The sequence below is a fragment of the Thamnophis elegans genome, chromosome 8, assembly GCF_009769535.1.
Source record: "Thamnophis elegans isolate rThaEle1 chromosome 8, rThaEle1.pri, whole genome shotgun sequence".
NCBI classification, from domain to species: Eukaryota; Metazoa; Chordata; class Lepidosauria; order Squamata; family Colubridae; genus Thamnophis; species Thamnophis elegans.
The window spans coordinates 39,537,806-39,559,307 of NC_045548.1; the positions used below are offsets into that span (position 1 = coordinate 39,537,806).

The 21,502-nt window shown below is 37.2% G+C and overlaps 1 protein-coding gene and 1 long non-coding RNA gene across 7 annotated transcripts; one reads left to right on the top strand and one right to left on the bottom strand.

The window, feature by feature from the left end:
* Positions 1-898: 898 nt before the first annotated feature.
* Positions 899-20,540, bottom strand: LOC116512282 (transmembrane protein 68-like). Of its 6 annotated transcripts, XM_032222689.1 has the most exons (9): positions 20,408-20,537; positions 20,253-20,310; positions 19,189-19,387; positions 17,892-18,216; positions 13,002-13,166; positions 12,241-12,434; positions 9,974-10,037; positions 7,759-7,898; positions 3,550-5,435 (listed from the first exon to the last, which is right to left on the bottom strand). In XM_032222689.1, exons 4-9 carry the CDS (start codon positions 18,211-18,213, stop codon positions 5,328-5,330), a joined length of 993 nt encoding a protein of 330 aa, XP_032078580.1. In that variant the 5' UTR covers positions 18,214-18,216; positions 19,189-19,387; positions 20,253-20,310; positions 20,408-20,537; the 3' UTR covers positions 3,550-5,327. The 6 variants fall into 6 exon arrangements, with proteins under 6 accessions (XP_032078584.1, XP_032078580.1, XP_032078582.1 ...); XM_032222691.1 differs by lacking the exon at positions 19,189-19,387 and adding an exon at positions 19,833-20,156 and having other exon boundaries at positions 20,253-20,540; XM_032222688.1 differs by having other exon boundaries at positions 20,253-20,537.
* On the top strand, positions 19,570-20,910 carry LOC116512283. The gene is made up of 2 exons (XR_004255866.1): positions 19,570-19,646; positions 20,773-20,910. It is a non-coding gene; the product is annotated as an uncharacterized LOC116512283 (long non-coding RNA).
* Positions 20,911-21,502: the final 592 nt, after the last annotated feature.

Genomic DNA, 21,502 nt, shown 5'->3' on the forward strand with positions numbered 1-21,502 from the left:
AACTTTTAATCTTGAATTTGAATTATCCTTGCCTATTTAAAATTTTATTTGCAATTTTTATGTTTTAATATTTTATTTGTACACTACCTACAGTCCCTCTGTGAAGGAGATGGACAATTTCCATATATGGTAAATAAAATATCCATTGGTCCAGTCTCTCTGCTTCCCATGCTTCAGTTAAATCACAAAGGAAGACTTTTAAGACTGATTCTCTTATCTACATCAAAGAGGAGTTCTGCTCTTGAGGAACTGTGCAGAATTTGACTTTCCCCTGAAGAAATTAAGAGAGATTGTGTAATTTATTTAAGAAAATGTAATTGTGGCTTCCCTGTCATTCTTTTTTTTTTTTAATTTTCAGAGTGCCATTTCTGCTCCAATCAAAGTTATTGCACACCCTACCACATGAAACTTTAATTTTGCAGGTGAAATATTTTTCTAAAAATCTGATAGCTAATTCCAGACAATATTATACATGTACAAAACTGAGATAATATACAAATCAGGAAACTAACTACCAACTGTGGTAAAAGATAGAAACAATCAATTACTGTCACATATGTATGGAATGAAAAAGTTGAAAAAGAGAGCAAGGGAGGAACGTTTGAAAACTCTTGATGTGGAAAGTAAGAAAAATTGATGGTAGACAGTTTGGTCTAATGTTTAAGGCACCAAGCTAGGAAGCAAGTGACTGAGTTCAAGTCCCACCTTAGTCATGAAAGCTAGTTGGGTGACCTTACCAGGCAGCCAGTCTCTTTCAGCTGAACTTCTTGTGGAGAAAATAGGGGGAAACTGCATTAAATAACTGTAGGGTTCTACTTTTTCTCAAAAGGCAACTGGACTTTTTGGAGTTTTTTTTTTCTTTGAAAATGTTTTGCTTCAGTTCTAACTGAAAGGGGAGTGGAAGAATTTATATTTCCCTCTGTTGAGGAAGAACTATTCAATTTTAATACAGCCTTTCAACAAACACAATACACATGCACACTTTAAATCCAGAATACATTAAGACAGAAGTTTGTCTATCCCAGGGACGAAACACCCAGATATAAACAGAGTAATGTTGATATGCATTGCAATGCAGTGAGGTATGTGTGGACCTGGGCAAACTAACAAGCACTTCACAAACACATGGCACTGGAGGGCAAAGTCATCAGGAAAAGATTCAGTAGTCCATCTTCATCTGAAATACAAGGTTCACTCTTTTGAAGGCAGCAAGGTTCACATTCTGGACAGAGTGGCAACTGGTTTGAAAGAAGAATCAAAGAGGCTATATTAATAGAGGGTGAAAGATATGACATCATCTATCTCCCGCTTTCAACACAGTTCTTTTAGCAATTCCAAGAAGGTTCCATACCTATTTGCATTCTGATTCAGGTGACTCTGAGGACACTGTTAAATCCCCAAGTGGTCTGAAGAACTCTGAGTGGCAATGACCAGCTGACTGCAAAGAATATACATTCTTTCTATTCCCACCAGTTAGTTAGAACTAAAGAAGCTTCTTGGATAAGAAGTAAAATGTTTTCAAAGGAAGAAAGCAAGAAAGTCCATTTGCCTTTTGAAGACAAAAAAGGATAGCCATGACCTAGATAATTGAGAATTTTTATAGACACATGTGTTGGATATGTTAATTGCCTTGAATTATTTATATTTGTCATAATTTATATTTGTAATATAAAATAATAAGGACAGGCTATAATGAAATATAAATGAATGAACTAATGGTAGAAAATCAATGGATTAAGGCAGGGATGTCAAACCTGCGGCCCGCTAGCTGATTGTACCACCTGCTGCCTCCCCCCCTATAATATAGGGGGGAAAGTCCCGATACGTCATGTGATGACGCGAGTAAAGGTTAGAGGAGATGATGTTGTATCCTAAAGGCTTTAAGGAGAGAAATAGCTCCCCTTTGTGGTGCTGAAGAAGAGAGGCAGGATTTGCTACAAATCACTCATAACTTACTCCTGCTCTTAATCTTCTAGAAATGATATATAACTCTTTCAAGGTTTTATCCACACACAAAGAGTTTTCCCCTGGATACAGGCAGAGAGACAACTGGGAAAAACCTTTAAAGCAGGTTTTGAGAATTAACTTACTAACACTAAAAAAAAAAATCACTTATGAAGGCTTTTCAGGCTCTAGTATTTAATACTAGTGAAAACATATGAATTCAGTATGAGGACCCAGATTATTGGGGGCAATATGCTGACTCTGTAAACCACTTAGAAAAGGCTGTAAAAGCACTATGAAGTGGTATATAAGTCTAAGTGCTATTGCTGTTGCTACTCCTTGCTTTCATTTGATTGTTTTATCTATGTGATCTTTTTCTTTAGTGACTATGGTATTAAAAAAAAACTAAGATCAATAGAATGCACACATAATATAATATGCAAGGATATTTTCCAATTGTTACTTCAGCTTTATTCAGTAAGTATTTTTCATCACATGACATAAAAATGAAACAATACGGAATAACTGCAAATAAAATGTTTAAATATTCTTAAAAATGAACTATATTTCAATCTGATACTATCATTTAAAAGGATTTCAAAGGATTATTCAGAAAAAAATATCCAGCAGTATCCATAACGCTGATCTCAAAATATTTATGTTTCCTATATCACTCCTGGAAATACTTTACGAACACTTTTTAATTGAGCAATCAGTCTGAAAGAAAATAATTAAACAGCAAATGAAATTGAAAATGTTAATTTAAAGTAAAAGCAATACATTTTATAACAGCAAGAGAAAAACAACAACAACCCTTAAATGGATAGAAAAGGTTTTTAGGGGGGGGGAGTACTCTTTACTTGGAGTACTTCCCTATCTCTTGAACGCTCTTCACAAATCATTATAGTAGTGACTATTTCTAAGTTCAATCTTTTAATGATAATTATCAAATGGTCATCATAACAACTTGTTTCCTTTTAAGGTCTTAAGGGAATTTAAAAGTAAGACTAAATGTGATCACATAATATCAAATTTACATTTACCAAGTACAGTAGATTCAGTGGATAATAAGAAAGAAAATATTTGCTATCATTTACTATGAATAAACACTTTAAGTAGTACACGTAGCAATCAAAGAAAGTACTTTTTTTCTGGAAGTAGAATTAGCATATTTTTGGACTATAAGACGCACCAGTATATAAGACGCACCATGATTTTGAAAATGTAAATTTTTTTAAAAGGTTTTTGCACTCTGCATACCTCTCAAACCCTCTGCACACCTCGTTTTTTGCCAAAAAAAGGGGGGGCATGAAGAGCTTTGGGAGACTTGTAGAGTGCTCCTGTGGGTTGGGGGGGAATGAGCAAAAATGGCCTGTTTGTTGCTCATTTTTGCCCTCCCGGCCCCCCAGGAACACTTTGCAAGCTTTCCAAATGCTCTCCATGTCCATTTTTGCAAAGGGGCAGGGTTTCGGTAGGCCAAAAATACTGTATTCAGTGTATAAGACACACCCAGATTTTCACCCTCTTTTTTGAGGGAAAAAGGTAACTCTTATACTCTGAAAAATATGGTACATCCAATACATATGATGCAATTCTACTTCTAAAAAAAGTATTTTCTTTGATAGCTACATGTCTATATCTTATAATATATTTCCAGGAGTTATATTTTCATTACTATTGGATACATTCCAATGCTCAGAGATCCCCACCCCACTCCAAAAAAATCCTGACAGAGAAATAGGCTCATGGTAAAGCACACTAGCTTCAAGTGGCATCTTTTTTTAAAAAATTGGATGGAATTCCTTATGCATGCTAAAATCTGAAAAAAGACATAATAAAGCTAATTTTCTACTTAAATTTTTAAAGAAAGAAAGTCCTGTTTTGTGGATTATAATAGTTAGTACAGAATAGTTTTTATATAAGAGGTCTGGAGAATTAGCCTTCCCCTCCAAAAGTAAAAATATTGCTCAGAACAGATATACTTATCTCCCCCAAAGTTTAAAGTTATTTTGCATTAATGAAAACAACAAAATAAATGTCCTATGCATATATCATAAATAAGCTACTCATAAGTAGGTCTGGACAGTTATAAATCTGCACAATAAACATATGGAATGTTTATAATAGAATCTAACATTAAAACTGGATTCAACACTATGAGGAATCTAAAAAATTCTCAGAATTGCAACAGTATCCATGAAAAAGTATCCCTGCAGATTTTACTCTGCTAGTCATTGCTGACTATGAAGGGCACTGTAAGAAAAGTTGTCAATAATCATTCAATCATAGGTCTGAGCATATATATATATAGCAAGCAACAATGACATGAAAATGATAACAGGTACTATAGTGCAAATGATACAGTAAAGAACTTGTGTCATTCTGTTTAACTAATTCAACCATTTGACGAGAAACAACCTTGATTTAAGATACATAAATTGACCTATTCATTAATACTTATCCCACTCTATATAATAACTGTAACCAAATTGGAGAATACTGAAACATGTTCTTAGGAGACAGATACTTCCCAATAAAAGGATTATCAATTTCCTATGCAAATATTCTCACTTTGATGGCAGAGTACCATGCAATGTAAGCTTCTGTTTGAATGATTATTGATCCCAGAATCACTATAGTAAATAGGGCACATCCTTATGGCTTCGCATTGCCTTGGTACAGAAGTATACCTATAATTTATGAATTTTAATTTCCAGGGCATACAAATTCACAATAAATTACCAATTTGCCTAAAAATGTAGTACTTGCTGGAAAATAGCAAAACAATTTCTACTGCAGAAATTCTTCTTTATGCAGTGCCAATTCATATTATTTACAAAGCCTTAAATTATTTTTCTCTTTTTGAGTACCATTATAAGTAGTACTGTTCAGTAAACTAGAACTAAATTCTAAGTGTAGTTCTAAGTATTAATGAATACAGATACTGGATCTTTCTTGCTCATATGAGTAGCTTCTGCATACATAAATTTGATTACTTTAAACCTTTGGTAACTGGAGAATACAGGGAATAGAAAAATCAAAGTTTTACAAAAATACTAAATGTAATCCTGATCCATTTAAGGTTTATATTTAAGAAGTACTAGAAATAGGCTATGTATTTGATGTATTTCAAAAAGCCTAAAAATCACTTTTACATCTAATTCCTAATTAGGATTGTGCTTTTTAAACTTTGATTTTCTGTGAACACAAAGAGTTGTATTTACACTGAAAGATTTACTTTCTTGAGTAATACATGTAACAATGATTTTCAAAGCTTGGTTTTCTGTAAAATTATACATTTGCACAGCAAATAAAAAACTATTGCAACATCATATATCACATTAAAATATCATTCAATTTTTTTCCACAATAATTTGCCAAAGTTATTCATTGTCTTGTTTCTCTGTTGTAAATCTTTCCATCAAAGCCCTCCACACATTTCCTGGTATTTTCTGATGTTTGTCTATTAAACACTGTAGTGCATCCTTTGCCTGGGGGGGGGGGGGGGAAGAAGGATGACAAATATAAATTATTCATTATTATTGCATTGTTCAAAGATAAATTACACTTAAAAATAAAAAGCAATCATTTTCAAACTACAGTATAACATTAACCAGACATTTAGCAATTTAACCCTGAAATTACAGATTTCTTGTTGTGGAAATAAGTTTTCATCAGACAATCTATACTTTAGATACTACAAAAATCAAATAATAAACAAAGGAGTAGATTTCAGCCGTGCTCTCCTCAGCTGCTCTGATTTTATGTTAGTTAAAAGGAAATTCTGCCCTCTGCTGAATGTCAAGGCATTCTGAAACTCCAACCTCCACTGAGCAATGTGAAATCTTTAGGATCAAATTGTCCTTAGAGCATTAACTCTGTTATTAAACCAAGTTAAAATCCAAGTTATTCATGTATGAAAAGTAACTAGTTAATTTTAGGATACTTCATATACTGTATTTTTTGGAGTATCAGACGCACCTTTTTTCCTAAAAAAAGAGGCTGAAAATCTTATACACTGAATACAGCATTTTTTGTCTCCTGAAACCCCGCCCCTTCACCAAAATGGCCGTGCATAGCTTTTAGGATGCTTTCAGAGTGCTCCTGGGGGCTGGGGAGGGCAGAAATGAGCAAAAAATGGGCTGTTTTTGGTCAATTTTGCCACACCCCCCTCCAGCCCTCAAAAACACTCTATAAGCCTCCTAAAGGCTATGCATGCCCTTTTTTGGACAAAAATGGACTGGTTTTTGTAAAAAATGGGCCGTTTTTTGCTCGTTTGGGGGGGGCACTCTACAAACCTCCTAAAAGCTATTCATGCCCTTTGTTTGGAAAAAAAAACAAAACAGCCCCGTTTTTGCAAAAAACAGGCCCATTTTTGGGAGGTCTGCAGAGTGCAAAAACTTTTCTTTTTTAAATTTGTCTCTTCAAAACCTTGCTGCGTTTTATACTCCGGTGTGTCTTATACTCCAAAAAATATGGTAGTTTCATACTCTCTCCCAATTCTTCACTGAAAAATGTATTCATGATGAAAGACAAACCCTAATCTGGCAAGAAGAATAAAATAATTATTTTTATAAAAGTGAATTAGCGCAGTTGTCAGCCTCTTGCTTTGCTGCTGCTTCGGCTGCCATTGAAACGGGGAGGGGGGCATGGTATTTGGGAGGGGACTACTAATTGTGCTGGAGGAAGATTCTGGAGTTTCTGCTGCCTGTCTTACTGGGCATGCAGAGGAGGTTTCCCGCCAAGGCCAACGGCACCGACATTCCAGCTTGGTGATGCCTTTCGAAGTTATCTCACACCTGACACTTGGGAGAATTATGATTGGACTGTGACTGGGATGCCAAGGGTTGGGGAATGGGTTATTCTATATATCATTTGCTTTCGCACCTAAATAATCAGTCTTCGCTTTGCTACGCTTCTGATCATTTATAATTAGTAAAAGTACACTTGATTTCTATCAATGGAGTCTCGTAGTTTTCTTTCCTGATTATCCAATGAAGGAGTGCTGACAGCAGTAGGGTGGGACTTGTCAATTTTGGTCCATTTGAAATTTTGTTGAAGCCCTAAATTTAGTCTGACTGAATCATTTTGGTAAATAGTTCCAATCACAGTGTACTGTCTCCCGAAGGATATGCAGCGCTCTCTCTCTCTTTTTTTTTTAAAGTTTGAAAAACCATATTTAATAGCTGTTGACTGCTGAGTTTTACTATCATATTATTGATAGTTGATCTCTTCTTTGGCTCTATAAAAGTTCTTTAAGCTATGCTAATTACATGATAATATACTTTTGCTTCTATATGATTGAACTGTAAAATGTATTTTTATTTCTATAATTTTAATGAACATAAATTAAAATGCTACCTTTTAAAACAAAAAAGAATTCCAAATAGTTCAGAATCAATTCATAAAAAACATTTAAAAGCAGTTCCTAAATATTTAAACTATAAACAATTGACCATTATGCATTTAAGAACAACTAGAAATTTGAGAGAACCGGAAAATACCACTGCTACATAAATAATGAATAAAAGTCAACAATTCCTTGTACTTTGGGAACTTTGCCTAGAAAACAAATCAATAGTATTGACAGAATTTCCCTATCCTTTCATTCAGCCTAATTTTCAAACAAGCTTGTGCTATTGTATTATTTGAATCAAAATTTATATGTTTTGATCCACAGTTTGAATCACACAAATGTTATCTGAATATCCATATAGTATAAGCTGAAAGTATTTTGGTAATACAGCCAGGAGTCTTTATATTAACTTTATGAGCTGGCATCAAAATATTAATATTCGAAAAGGAAGATCTTACTTTTTGGGTCAGTTCTTCTGCTGTGGTGTTTGGATCATATGGAATAGGATCTCCAAAATAAGTCTGCAATTTAACTGGAAAGTTTCCATACATAGGGAATATTGGGAAACGAAAATGCTCATATATCCATCTTAATAATTCTGATTAAGTGAAAAAAGAGGGATTAATAGGGTAGCAGATACAATTGTGTATTTTTACCCATTTGGTCATTTAAAAAGTCCAAGTAGTAGTGATTCAATAAATAATCTGTATAAAATTGCTTCCTGACACAAATCTGAACAGCAAGTTAATGCCATCATCTTGACCTCTGCATTAGGAAATTAAGCTACATGGCAGTTTGCTAAAAATATTAAATGATAGATAAACATACAAGGCTAAAAAAACCTAGGATCTAGTGAAAGGAGAGGATACAGAAGAGAGGTAACTACAAGGAGAAGCAGTGCTTGTAAATAGTCACTATACTGGTTTGTAATGGTCTGGAAAAGTTTGGAGTCTCGAAGTCATCTTCATGGAAGACGTCATCTCTAATTTCACCTAAAAGGACTGAGACACTCAGAAATCTATAGAACAGTGATGGCGAACCTTTTTCTTATGGTGTGCCAAAATTGTGCTATCACGTGCATATGCGTGCCCACAACAATTCAATTCTCCTTGCCCATCTGCGTATGTGCATGCCCCCAGCCTCCGGAAGCTTTCCATGAAGCCTGGGGAGGGCAAAAACAGCCTTGCCCAGCGCCCTGGAGGCCCTCCGGAAGCCGGAAAAGGATCGTTTCCAAACTTCTGGTTGACCCTGCTGAGGCTTTCCTGAAGCCTGGGGAGAGCAAAAAACGGACCCAATGGGACAACCGGAAGTTCAAGAACAAACTTCCGGTTAGCCCATTGGCCCTGTTTTTCACCCTCCCCAGCCTCCAGAGGCTTTCCTGAAGCCTGGGGAGGGTGAAAACAGTCTCCCCTGGCACTTTGGAAGGCTGAAAATCAGCTTGTCAGTATGCGCATGTGCGCTGGAACTGACTGGTGTGCCAGCAAATATGGCTCCGCATGCCACCACGGCTATAAAATGTTTTTTCCTAACACAAATCAGAACAAAGTAAGGATGTTGTGCCAGAGTTCTGTGGAAGTCATTACCATAAAATTTGGTGATGTCCATTAGCCCGCTTAGTGATAGCACTTACTTATATTCTGCTCTATAGTGCCTTATAGTACTCTATGAATAGTTTACAAGTGTCAGCATGTTGCCCTAATAATCTGGGTCCTCAATTTACTGACCTTGGAAAAAAGGAAGGCCTAGTCAACCTTCACCTAATCAGAATCAAACTCCTGGGCTGTAGCCAGAGTTGATTGGCAATACTGCATTCTAACCCATGGTCGAAAAGAAATATGCTTCCACCGCTTATCTGTGAATATTGTAGAGGTAGGTTGGCTATTAAATAGCTGCTTCTTGCTTTATCAAGAACTGTCCTTATGAGTTAAATTTGTCAACAATAATTTTAATTTATATCTGCTTTATTTTATATAGCAAAGGTATATGTTGCTGCCTCATATTTTCCCCACAACAATTCTGTGATGAGTGACTGAGCCACAATCACCCAATTGGGTGTTATGCCTAAGAGAATACTAGAACTCAGAGTGACCAAGTTTGTAGTCAAGCAACTTAACCACTATACTAAACTGGCCTTGTAATTGAGTTTGTCAATGTTTTCAGGTTTTTAGATTATAAAATTAATCTCTCAAAGAAGACATATCAAACCTCAAAAGCAAATGATAAAAAATTATCTGTTGTCATGCAGAACAGCCAACAAATTCTACATGTCCAGACTGTAGTGTAATGTAGTGATTAAAGAGATGAACATGGATTCATCTGTGGTACTTAATTTTGGCTGTCCTTCATGCAGATCTCATGACAACTTTACATTAGACAGATTAATATATTGCAGAGTATTGTTGAACTGGCATTAAAAATGGGGGAAATCCAGATATTTCCAAATTTCAGCTGCCGCAGAAAGACAATATATAAATGAAATAACAACAGTTTCCTCTTGTATAACAGGGCAAGCAACTTATTTATATATTAGAGCAGGTTATTAAAAACCAGAGCATTTTATTTAAAATCACTTCCAGCACTATAGGCATGAGAGTCAAAATGAGCTCTAATCAGGGCGAACAAAATATAATAACAATTGACTTAATACAATGCAATCCAAATAAAATTGCATACTTATTCCTCTTCCAACTACTCGAAAATTTTCCCGAATATTTCGTGTGAACATAGGAATGATGGGCTGAAAGAATAGATTAATGGAGATATGTATTAATTTATTTCCCATAATAAACTGATTTTTTTTACTAAATTACAAAGTTATATACTTGGATCTAAAAGCAGATAAGACAGATTAACTGAAAAATGAAGAGGAACAAGTATAGGAAGCTATTTCTTTGTCACATTTCCATCTAGTAGTTGATGTAAGAAACTAAAGTATCTTTTTCTTTTTTTGCAAGCACTCAGTGGGTGAATTTTGTAATTTACAGGGAATTTGAGTCTTAGTCATCCATTCTGAGTCAAAGCTTTTCATTACAAAATTAGATAAGTCTCCAATTATTGCAATTTCAGTCTTCTATCAGGATTATAGGGCTGCACTCTGAGAAGATTTGAACTACAATGTTAAGTGAATTGATTTTTTGCGCTGCTCTATATACCTGCAATTTTATGCATGAAGTTCATCACATTTCAGAAAAACAACCTTGTCCTGCAAGCAATTAACAAAACAGAAAATTATCTAGGATCTTCTTAAATTTTCTCTTTCATCAAAGACCTTATGGAGAAATCTGAGGTGCTGGTAATAATCATTTTGTCTGCATTAAGAATGGGAAAAGCATTTTGCAAAGTGTATTGGCACATGCAATGCATTCATGCTTAAAACATTCATTCAGCTGCTTTCTCTGAAAGCTCAGACAACTCCTTGAAGCATTTCTTATGTTGTCTATAAATGTATGTGAGGCAATATTTTAAGTGGCAATATCACCAAAGCAAAGCAGCTGTGCATATACATCTGGGAAAGTTCCTGAAAACCCACAGAAGCTTCTGAGGGCTGTATCTGCTTCGCTGCTTTAAAAAAATGGGGTTTTGCTGATGCCAACTGGCTTTTCAATGTGTCCCTGTGAAGACTGCAGTTGAAACAGTTATGCATTTGTCACTACAAAAGTATCACACAACCAAAGAAAGCATAAGAGAAACCCCAGAAAGACTACATTAGAATTTGATTCATAAACTTTGGGATTACCGGTATTTGAATTGTTCAATGTCAGCTATAATTAGAGTTAACCTGGTATTAAGTAAAAATTACCACATTTCATAATCCCATAACATTTATATAAATATTATGGGAAATTTGTATTGAGAAATCTGAAGAGATACTTTCTCTTTTGCCCTTTTTAATGATATTTATGACTCTTTTTAATGTGTATAGTTATAGAATTACATCAGCTGAAAAGCCAAACAGAAGAACAGACTAGAAAACTGCTCCTTTCCCATCCATTGCCCAATGTCAAAACCACTTTTTTCCTAAATTCTTTTTTTTTAAGTTGTTTTGAAAACTTGGATAAATTTGAAAAAGACTGAACTATTTTTAATTGATTTTTTTTAAATACCATGTTTCTTATTCTCTTTTACCCCTGAAATAAGCACTTGGCTTTATTTTCGGGGATGTCTTATTAGTTTTGAAGTACAGAAGACGGCAAGCGTTGTCAGCTCATGGCTGCTTCTGTGTTGCTTCTGTGCATCACTGCACCTGTCACTCTTTTTGCAGCAGCCATTAGCATGACAAAAGGGGCACCGTGGCGAGGATTGCAGGAACAGCCATTAGGTAAGGATGTGTGGAGTGCATGGTACATGTTCCCCCTCCCTTTCCCCCCCTCTGGCCTCACCTCCTCACTTCGTGTTGTTTGCGCAGCAAGCAACCAGAGGAAACGGTGGGGACCGACTGCATATGCAGTTTATTTTTGGGGAGGGCTTATTTTCAGTAGAGGGCTTATTTTAGCACATCCGCTCAGAAGCCCGATTTGGCTTATTATCTGGGGAGGTCTTATTTTGGGGAGAACAGGGTAATATTAAGTGATTAAAATGTAAATTAAATTGATTTGCATAAGGAAGCATACTAAATCAAGGAACACGTTTCATTACAGTTTCTAGAAATGTGTGAAAATTATTTTTAAAAGGATCAGAGTAAGTGGAACCTGATACCTCAGATTCTTGTAAAGCAAAGTGAGACTGTAAATAAGCTCTATAGATACAGTCTGATACTGGTGTGTTTCTTTTTCCCCTCCCTTCAACAGTTCTTTTATAGTGATGTATAAAGTAAAAAATTACATTTTTTTAAAAAAAAAACTACATGATTTTCAACATTAAATTTCCCTTTCTTGCTTCTAAGCATTGCATACATAAACAGCTGTAATCTTATATTCCAGTTATTCCCACAGAATACTCACCACTTTTGTGTCAATGGCCACTTGAGCAAACCCTTTACGATTTTTCCACATAATAGTATAATTTTCATCACTGAACAGTGCTTCCCGTACTCCCCCTGGTGAAATTGCTACCAGTCCTCCATTTTCTAATACTTTTCTACATTCTTCCTGCGATCCATGCAGAACATGGATCACGTCAATTAATAACTTTAAACCTGGAATTCATAAGAATCTGTTGTAAGATTAATATTGATATAAAATTATAATCTCTCCATAGATACTATATTTTATCAGAACAATGCAGAATAAACAATCAATTACAAAGCAGGTGTAAATTATGAGAAAGACATAAAAAAGGATTAGATTTTCATCAATCTATATCTAATCAAATACTTTCAAATCAACAGTGATAAGAATTATAAATGTACAATTTTTTTATAATGATAGTTTTATCCTAATAAGAAATCTTCAAAATCTTTCTTATATTTCATGATAAGAAATTTGAAATCCAAAGCCAATACAATGGTATATCTAAGTTACACTGCAATTCACTTTTCTTTTAAATAGAATGCGGCTGTATAAGACTTCTGGATAGGAAACTAAATTTTAACAAGCCATACTGGATTAATTAGTAACTGAATTTATTGTTATTTAAAATAAGAAAATAATTTAGTTTACTGCTATCTTTCAATATATATCACAACTTAAATGTGAAATAAAGCTTATCCATATTGTACATTATTTGAGATGTATAATTTTTCATAATTGCTCGGGACAATTACCTGGAACTAAAAACACAAAATGATCAGCAACAACATGGAGCATTCTTTTTTTCCTGATCAAAACAGTGGCTACCAAGTAGAAAAAGTCTACGGGAGTTACTCCATGATAAAAAATAATAATTGCTGGTCCATCTGGTAGTTTTTCAAGACCATGCACCTCATAACCTGTTATGGACAGAAACATTCACAGTTAGCATTTGATACCAGTTTATTTAACAAAATATTCTTAAGATATTAAAATTATGAAACTATAATTAGTTACGAAACTAATTATGATACTAACTATAAATACATTACAGTGCATGGCAATTATTCATTACATTATAATTCCATTTCAGTTGAATATCTTTGTATTAATATTCACTGATTTTTTTATTACTCATGCCAATCAGATATTTGTGTATTGTGAGGGAAGACGCAGGAGCCATGGATCAGAGAGCAAGATCTTTATTTCAGATGACAGCGATTCCACTTCGTTACAAACGGTCACGGTATTTATACTCTCAGGCACAAGCAACTGTCATTAACTGTCACTTTATTATCCAATCACAGGCTGTGCTGTGTCCCAGCCAATCAGGGCGCAGCAGAGGCTGTTGCTGGCTATACAACAATATGGCTTTTTTGTTTTGGAGAATTATCATCTTCAAAATGAATTTGGGCTAGCTGATGAAAAATAACACAGGTCTGCGACTAAAAAGCTGTTTGATTATTTTCATCTAATTTCCATGTATTTTGGTGTGCTGAAAACAAATAAAATATTGAAAAAACTCCTAGACGTCATGATTTGCCACAACATACAAAATTGTCTTCAAATTTATCATTTTTTTTTAATTTTTGGTATTTTTTTTTATATTATGGGTTTTTAACCAAATTTAAAGTCCAAATTACTATTAATTAAGTCACATAAGTACATTTAAGATATAAAATGTCAAAAAAAAACACCTTAAAGGGTTTGTCCGAGTTCTGTAAAAAAAATATAGTACTGTAAATCTGATGGTCAGCAATATCTACATAAGCTAAGCAAGTTTTAAGTCTATGCTTCTAATGGTAGAAGGGGTTAATCTTTCCTGAAGAATCCAGTGGGAGGGAGACACAGAGCAGATAGCAGCATCTCCGATCAGTGCAGGGGGCGTGGCCAGCACGGTGACGTCGCATGTACAGACACAGAGCTGCTCTCTCCTGCATGCCACACTTGTGCACGAATCATCATCAGGTTCTTGGTTCTAGGCTGTTCACACGTTTTCATCGCAATTCATGTTAGCTCGTCATTCTTCAACCGTTATGTTATGGCTCCGCGAAAGTGTATTAATTCACCAGACAGTTTCTGTTTCATCTGTGGTGAATATACAGTGTTGAAGCAACAGCAGAACATTACAGACTTTGTGAAAAAATTATACTTTGCATACTTTGGACTAAAAATTAGAGATCAAGATAAAGTTTGGGTGCCTCACAGTGGTGGGTTTCAAAATTTTTTGGAACCAACTCTGTGGGTGTGGCCTCCTTTGTGAGAGTGGCTTGCTGGCCATGTGACCTGGTGGGAGTGGCTTGCCAGCCATGTGTTCTCTCTCTCTTTCTCTCCTTCCTTTTATCTCTCTGTCCCTTTTTTCTTTCATCTCTCTCTCACTCTTTCTTTCTTTTTTCTTTATTTCTTCCTTTCTTTCTCTTTCTCTCTCTCTCTGTGTCAGTCTGTCAGTCTGTCTTTCGGTCTGTCTGTCTGTCTGTCTCTCTGTGTGTGTGTGTGTGTGTGTGGCAGTGGTGGGTTTCAAAAATTTTTGGAACCTCTTCTGTAGGTGTGGCCTGCTTTCCAGGTCCACTTGTGGAACCTCTTCTAACCGGTTTGGTAGATTTGATGAACCGGTTCTACCGAATAGGTGTGAACTGGTAAGAACCCACCTCTGGCGCCTCATAAAGTGAGCAAATGGTGTGTTGAAGACTTCCAAAACTGCTTCAAGGGTAAGAAAAAAATCTTTCCGTTATGGGATTCCTATGGTACGGCAAGAGCAAAAGAACCATAGTGATTACTCGGATCAAGGCTGAAAAGCAGGAATTTATTATTGCCAGGAGTCTCATCTTCATGGTTCAGACATCGTGAAAAGGAGTTTGTTCCTTACTTCACCCAGGAAGACAAGTTGGTTTATTGCATCGATATCGAAGGTCTGATGGGTCAATTTAAAATCCAATATGATTCAGAGCAATGGTGTCTTTTTATGGATTCTTCAAAAAGAAGTCTCAAAGCAGTTTTACTCCACAACGGTTTTTACGCTTCCATACCTGTAGTTCATTCCGTACACTTGAAGGAAACCTACGAGAACTTGAAATTGGTTCTTCGTAAACTTAAATATGAAGACCATGGTTGGCAAGTGTGTGAGGACACGTGCATGCTGCTTGGGCAAAAAGCTGGGTATACCAAATACCCTTGTTTTCTGTGTCTATGGGACAGTCAAGACCGACAAAATCACTGGACCAAGAAGAATTGGTAGCTGAGGGTGCTAACAGTCGGTGAAAAAAAATGTCCTCTGAGAAACTTTGGTACCTTCCCACCTCTCCACATAAAATTGGGATTGATGAAGCAATTTGTAAAATCACTTCCAAGAGATGGAGAATGCTTCAAATACTTGGTCACCAAGTTTCCATGCCTGTCGGAGGCAAAATTGAAGGAAGGTGTGTTCATCAGAGCAGGCATTAGAAGGCTTATAGTTGATCAAGAATTTGTCAATACCATGACGGATCCTCAAAAAGAAGGGTGGATTGCATTTAAAGAAGTCATACAGAAATGTTTAGGCAATAACAAAGATCCTCAGTACAAAAAGATCATCGGAAGAATGCTGAAAGCATTTAAAACTTTAGGTTGCCTGATGAGTTTGAAAGTGCATTTCCTCCAGTCCCACCTTGACTACTTTCCTGAAAATTTGGGAGCTGTGAGTGAGGAACAAGGTGAACGATTCCACCAAGACATTAAAGAGATGGAAAGGAGATACCAGGGAAAATGGAGCATTACAATGATGGCAGACTACTGTTGGATGCTTCAGAAAGACATTCCAGATGCTACTCACAAGCGTAAATGCACCAAGAGGAGCCTCACAAGGAAGAAGAATCGAGTTTAGTGTGTGTAGTGAGCTCATTTCAGTTCAAAAAAGATTTTCATGAAAATATTGTAATAAAACTTTAATTTTATAAGTCTATTTCCATTTATTTTGAGGTATTGCCTTATTTAACAATTCAGTGAAAGACAGAAAAGACAGAAAATCCCTAGCCCAGTGAATCCTACTAACAAACAGCCAGTCCTATTGCACCATGTGAACTTATTGCACGTCACACCAGCTCTGCTAGTCAATCATAGTATGTTGTTGTAGAGCTGTGATGGCGAACCTATGGCACGCGTGCCACAGGTGGCATACGGAGCAATTTGTTAGGGCACGTTGCCCTGTCAGCGCCAATGTGCATGCTAGCTGGCTAGCTGACTTCGGCCTTCTTTTAAGGCAGTTTTTTGCCCTCTGAAGGCTTCCTTGAAGCCTCCGGAGCGTGAAAAAATGGCTCTACGGCCAAACCAGAAGTCACTGTTCCTGAATTTTCGGGTTCCCTGCAGGGACATTTTTCGCCTTCTGGAGCCTTCAGAAAAGCTCCTGAAGCCTCCAAAGGGCTTCCAGGGTGGGGAGGAAGGGCTGTTTTCTGCCTTCCTGGGCTCCTAGAAAGTCTCTGGAGCCTGGGGAGGGCAAAAAAAGCATGCCAAACCTGGGAGAAATTGTGCTGGTTGCATGCATATGCACATGGGAGGGTTTCGCACACATGCACATCTGGGTTGCACGTATAGCATTATGAGTGTGGGCATGCCTGCACACGACCCCCCTGTGTTCCCCCCACTTTAGGCACGCAATCCGAAAAAGGTTAGCCATCACTGTTGTAGCGTTATTTTTCATTCAGGACTCTGACAGTCCACGGATAAAAACTGTTGTTCAGCCTGTTTGTGCAGCTGCCTATGCTTCTATATCCAGATGGTAGAATAACGAAGGCTGACCAGGGTGTGAGTCATACCTGAGGATTTTCCTCATTCTTCTAAGGCAGCAAGCCCTAGTGATGTCGTCTAGCCATATCAGGGGACAGCCCACGATACACTGATCCCTAAAAGACCCCATAAAGCAGAAGGCACAAATAGATCTTTTGCTCCTAATTAATGTTTTGTTCCCAATTAACCACAATCTCTTTAATGGACCCTCTCATCCACAAATGCATTAACTACTGCTAGCACCCACCATCACATTACCACCTGGGAAACCTTTACTGACCATGTGGGACATAAATCTAACTCATAGGTGGTGCAGCTCACATTCCTTGAAATCCTGTCCACTTCCTCAGGAACAGGGTCAAATTCCCATGGCAATAAGTCACATAGACACTTTCTTCATTTCTGCATCTATAAGACTCCAGGGGTTCTGGGGACCAAAAACATAGAAAGTCCAGCCAGCAGTCTATCATCCTTCAGACAAAAAGGTCCAGCCATCACTCTTGGAGCAGTTCAGGAGAGTTCATGTTTTCCACAACACTATCACACAGCCAGAGCCATTTTAATAGAAGCAACCATATCACAAAATCATACTTGAGCTTCTGAAACACACCATATACCACTATCATTTTGTTAGGGGAACATTTATCCTATATTTCTATATGCCCTTTTTAACAATATTTATTTATGCATTATCAACTTAGGAAAGGTGAAGATTATAAACTAAAATAAAATGAATCTCTGACATAATACTAAAAGCATTATTTTGAAAAATTACAGGAATTGGAACTAAGCATTAAATTATCCAATGACTTTTATGAATATCTGTCCTTCAGACTGAGGATAATGTAATTCACAACTGTCATGCACAAGAATGGTAGTATACGTACCATTCCATATTCTTCCATGAGCATACCACATAGTTGCCAATGTTTGTCTTGCACCATCCCAGAAATCATTCAAATAACCTTCTTTTATGTCTGTCTTTCTTTTGTAAATATGAACAATGATAGCCGAAATGTAAATGAGGAGGATGATAATTGTTGGAAGCAAAAAAACTAAGAGTAGTGGCATAAATAGCCATGTGAGATAGATGAGGTAACTCAGATATTCTCCCAAGTTTTCTACTCCAGTCCATTCTTCTAATATATAAAACATGCATGTTAAATAGGATATCTGTTCTGTACCGCAGGATTCATTTTGGTGTATCATGTTCTGTTTAAAAAGGAAATAAAACATAAAGCATTTTAAAAGTCTAGACCATCGTATATTTGTCCTTGAATTGTTAATTTGACTTTTAATTATTAATTTGAATTATTAGAGAGAAAAATACAAGAATGCTAATCTACATATGTTTCCTAAGAAATGAGTCCAATTAAACTTAATAAAGTTTCATTCCAAACAAATGATTATAGAAATGCATAATATACCGCATATAGAACATACTATATTGCATATAGTAAATAAACATGAACTATAGTCATGTCTAAGTGCACCATCTGATCTAAGAACAACATATTTGAGATCTTGACATACTTGCTTAGCTTGAAAGTCTTGATTCTAACTTCATGTACTACTAAAAAACAATACAGGTTTTGTAATAAATATTATTCAAAGCTTTCGTGTGATCCCTTATTTTAATGTTGTACTTTGTATCACACTTCTATTACACTGTATCAAAAGGAAGTCACTTCAAGCAATCCAAGAAGATATAAAAAGTCAACTCCACGTCCCTACAAAATATAAGAACATACCCTTATTTTTAAATATGCATTTTATACACAATAGTCCAATTCACGCAAGGCAAAATTATTGAACATTCAAAAGGAGACTGAATTGGTGATATGTTCTTGAAATGACCTCCTATCTCCTCTTGCAATTTTATATAAAAGTTTGAAAAGGTTGCTTCTTTACAGCAAAACCACAAAGAATCTTGTGGCACCTTAAAGATTTCCAAATTATTACCATATTGATTTTTTCTGTGCTATAGTCTATTAGAGGAAACATCAGTCAAGAAACTGACTAGGTATACATAATAAATTTGTTCATGATTGGCATGTTTTGGACGGGCAACATTGCCATCTGTCAGAAATTATTTTGGGAACTTTTGCACCAAGCAAGTCAAGATCTGTTCTGATTGACACATTCATTAAATAATCTAGATCCATTGGGAATTAAGAAACACACTTTTTTTTGATGATTTTCATCCACCTGGGATTACTGGTTTACTGGGAGGAATTAATGTTGCAACTCATCAGGAGGGTAAAAGACAGGGAAAGCTGTTGGATATGCTTAATTTCAAGAAAGAAAGGTGATCAGATGCAGCTTCTCCTCTGCTCTTCAAAAATTTCTGGCTGGTACCGAATCTTCTGCAGGTTCACCTGTCCTGTAAAGGAGTAGATTCACATTTTAATACTAAAGCTGAGGTGAGCTGAGAAGGGGAAGGGCCTTCGGTTGCTTTTCCTTTGATCCTATCAAAACCCTACCAAAGTTAAGACCAGCAAAGCTTTGAATACGATCATTTCTTCACTCCAGCATCCGCAGGATTCCTTTCCCAGCGGCAGAGGGAAAACATCCTCGGGACTCCCGCCTTTACAACGAATTCCCTTGGGAGCCTTTCAAGAAGCAGAGCTGCCTCCCTTCAGGTAATCCCTTCAGGATTTTCTTCCGACCGGAGATGGGAGATCCACGGAGAAAAGCTTCAGGACAGACGGGCAGGGAAGGGCCCGGAGCTTCGCAGGAATAGAAAGGGGGGGGGGCGCCTTGGCCATAGAGGGTGCAACGACGCTGGTCAACCAAAAAAAACCCAATGCCCGCGCTCTCCCCCTCACCGGCCGGCATTCAGCTAACCCGGGACAGCCCAGCCAGGAAGTCCGTCCGTCCTTCCCCTTCGCCCTCTTTTAAGGGCAGGAAAGTGCTTCGCCGTCCGAAAGACCCCAGCTTCCCTTCTGATTTTGCTCCCCACTCTCAGGAGGGCGGCATTGGGAGTGTGCGCTTCGAAGGGCACCGAGGCTCCTTTGGAGCCCAGCCAGCCTCCGACCCTACCGTGCTTCCCAGAGGGGGACTCGCGAGCGCGCGTCTCGGAGGGGTCGGCTGCTCGAGTTGCGGGCTGCAGCTCCGCCATAAGTAGGTGCGCAGAGAGATCCACTGTCTTTCTGCAAAAGGGATGGTGGAGAGCGGAGTGAAATCGAATTAAATGAACGAATAACCCCGAGCCCTCGCCTTTTCCCACAAGCCCCAAGGCAGCATACCAGTTTTCCCCATTCCAGTTGTATCCTTCTATAAAGTTATTGGCACCGCCCCGTTGCTCTGCAGATGAAATGAAAGTGTGAAAAGCCGGAATCAGACAATCCGTGGTTTCACCAAATTGTGGTTCAAGGAAATACTTTGCCTGCTATGTAATCACCCGATACAGGCGACTCCGAATCAGGAAGCAGGCGGCCTCTTTCAGCGAATACACAAAATATAGATCGGACTCAGTGAGTTAGAGTAATTCCACAGTCCCTCGCCTTGTCACTCTACTATATTCTGGCTCTATCAAGTTCAAGGTGCCCTGACGCTGCCGAAGGGAAGGCAAGACTTTGGCGCATGCTCGTTTTGTTTTGTGGCACTTCCTGTTTTTTTCATTTGCTTGACGGTTTTGCTCGCCGAGGCGTAATATTATATAGCAAAATGCAGAAAGTTTATGACCCTTGTGTTATAATTGAGGAGGGTCTGTTTCATCTCGTGTTTACTTTCTAATGCACAATATTCTGTATGCTTGTATTTCAGATTAAAATGTCTTCTGTTGCTTATACTGCTGTTTCTGGACAAAGACTTTTACTTCAATGAGTAAAACTGGTACAATTCAGAATGAAGCAGATGAGCCTAAAAACGTCCAGCTTGTCTACATTTTAAATTGATCTAAGACGTAAGAAGATGCCCGCATAACTTTGACTAGAAGACCATTGTCCCCCCTTTTCTGATTCCACTTTGAAGTGCTACTGCTGAGCATGAATGGCTGCCTAACAAAAGTTTCTAGCAAAACATAGCAAGTTTAGGTGTGTAGCTGCTGTCCTTAGTGGTCACCTGAGATGCTGCAGGAATGTCTCCCTCATCATTTCTCCAACTAACCAAGGATTTTCAGGAACATTTGTGTTTCAGGAAGAATTTGTGTTTATAACACAAATAATCTGTATCGAAATCCCCGTTTTATCACATCACTTTTCCGTACATATCCAAATATATACCAGTGGACTTCTGACATGTCCTGAATGGCCTTGCAAGGATAGTTAGGCAGAGAGACATAAACCCTGCCCATAGCTTTGACCTATTTTTTTCATTATTTTTTAAAAAAATAAATCAATGTGTGAAAAGTGGCACCTGGGTGTCATACATTCTAATACAGTTCTAATGCGTGTGCTCACATTTGCAAACTGGTAGCAAAGGTAAGTAGATTTCACTCCTGGGTGTAAGGTTAGTGTTAATATATTTCCTTCTTGTGCTATCGGACATTTCTTAA

Coding starts and splice junctions, on each gene's coding strand:
- LOC116512282 (XM_032222691.1), bottom strand. CDS start 18,213: ATGATACACCAAAATGAATCCTGCGGTACAGAACAGATATCCTATTTA. Junction 13,167..17,891: donor TCATGGAAGAATATGGAATG/GTACGTATACTA, acceptor TGTCCATAACAG/GTTATGAGGTGCATGGTCTT. Junction 12,435..13,001: donor TTTTGTGTTTTTAGTTCCAG/GTAATTGTCCCG, acceptor TATGAATTCCAG/GTTTAAAGTTATTAATTGAC.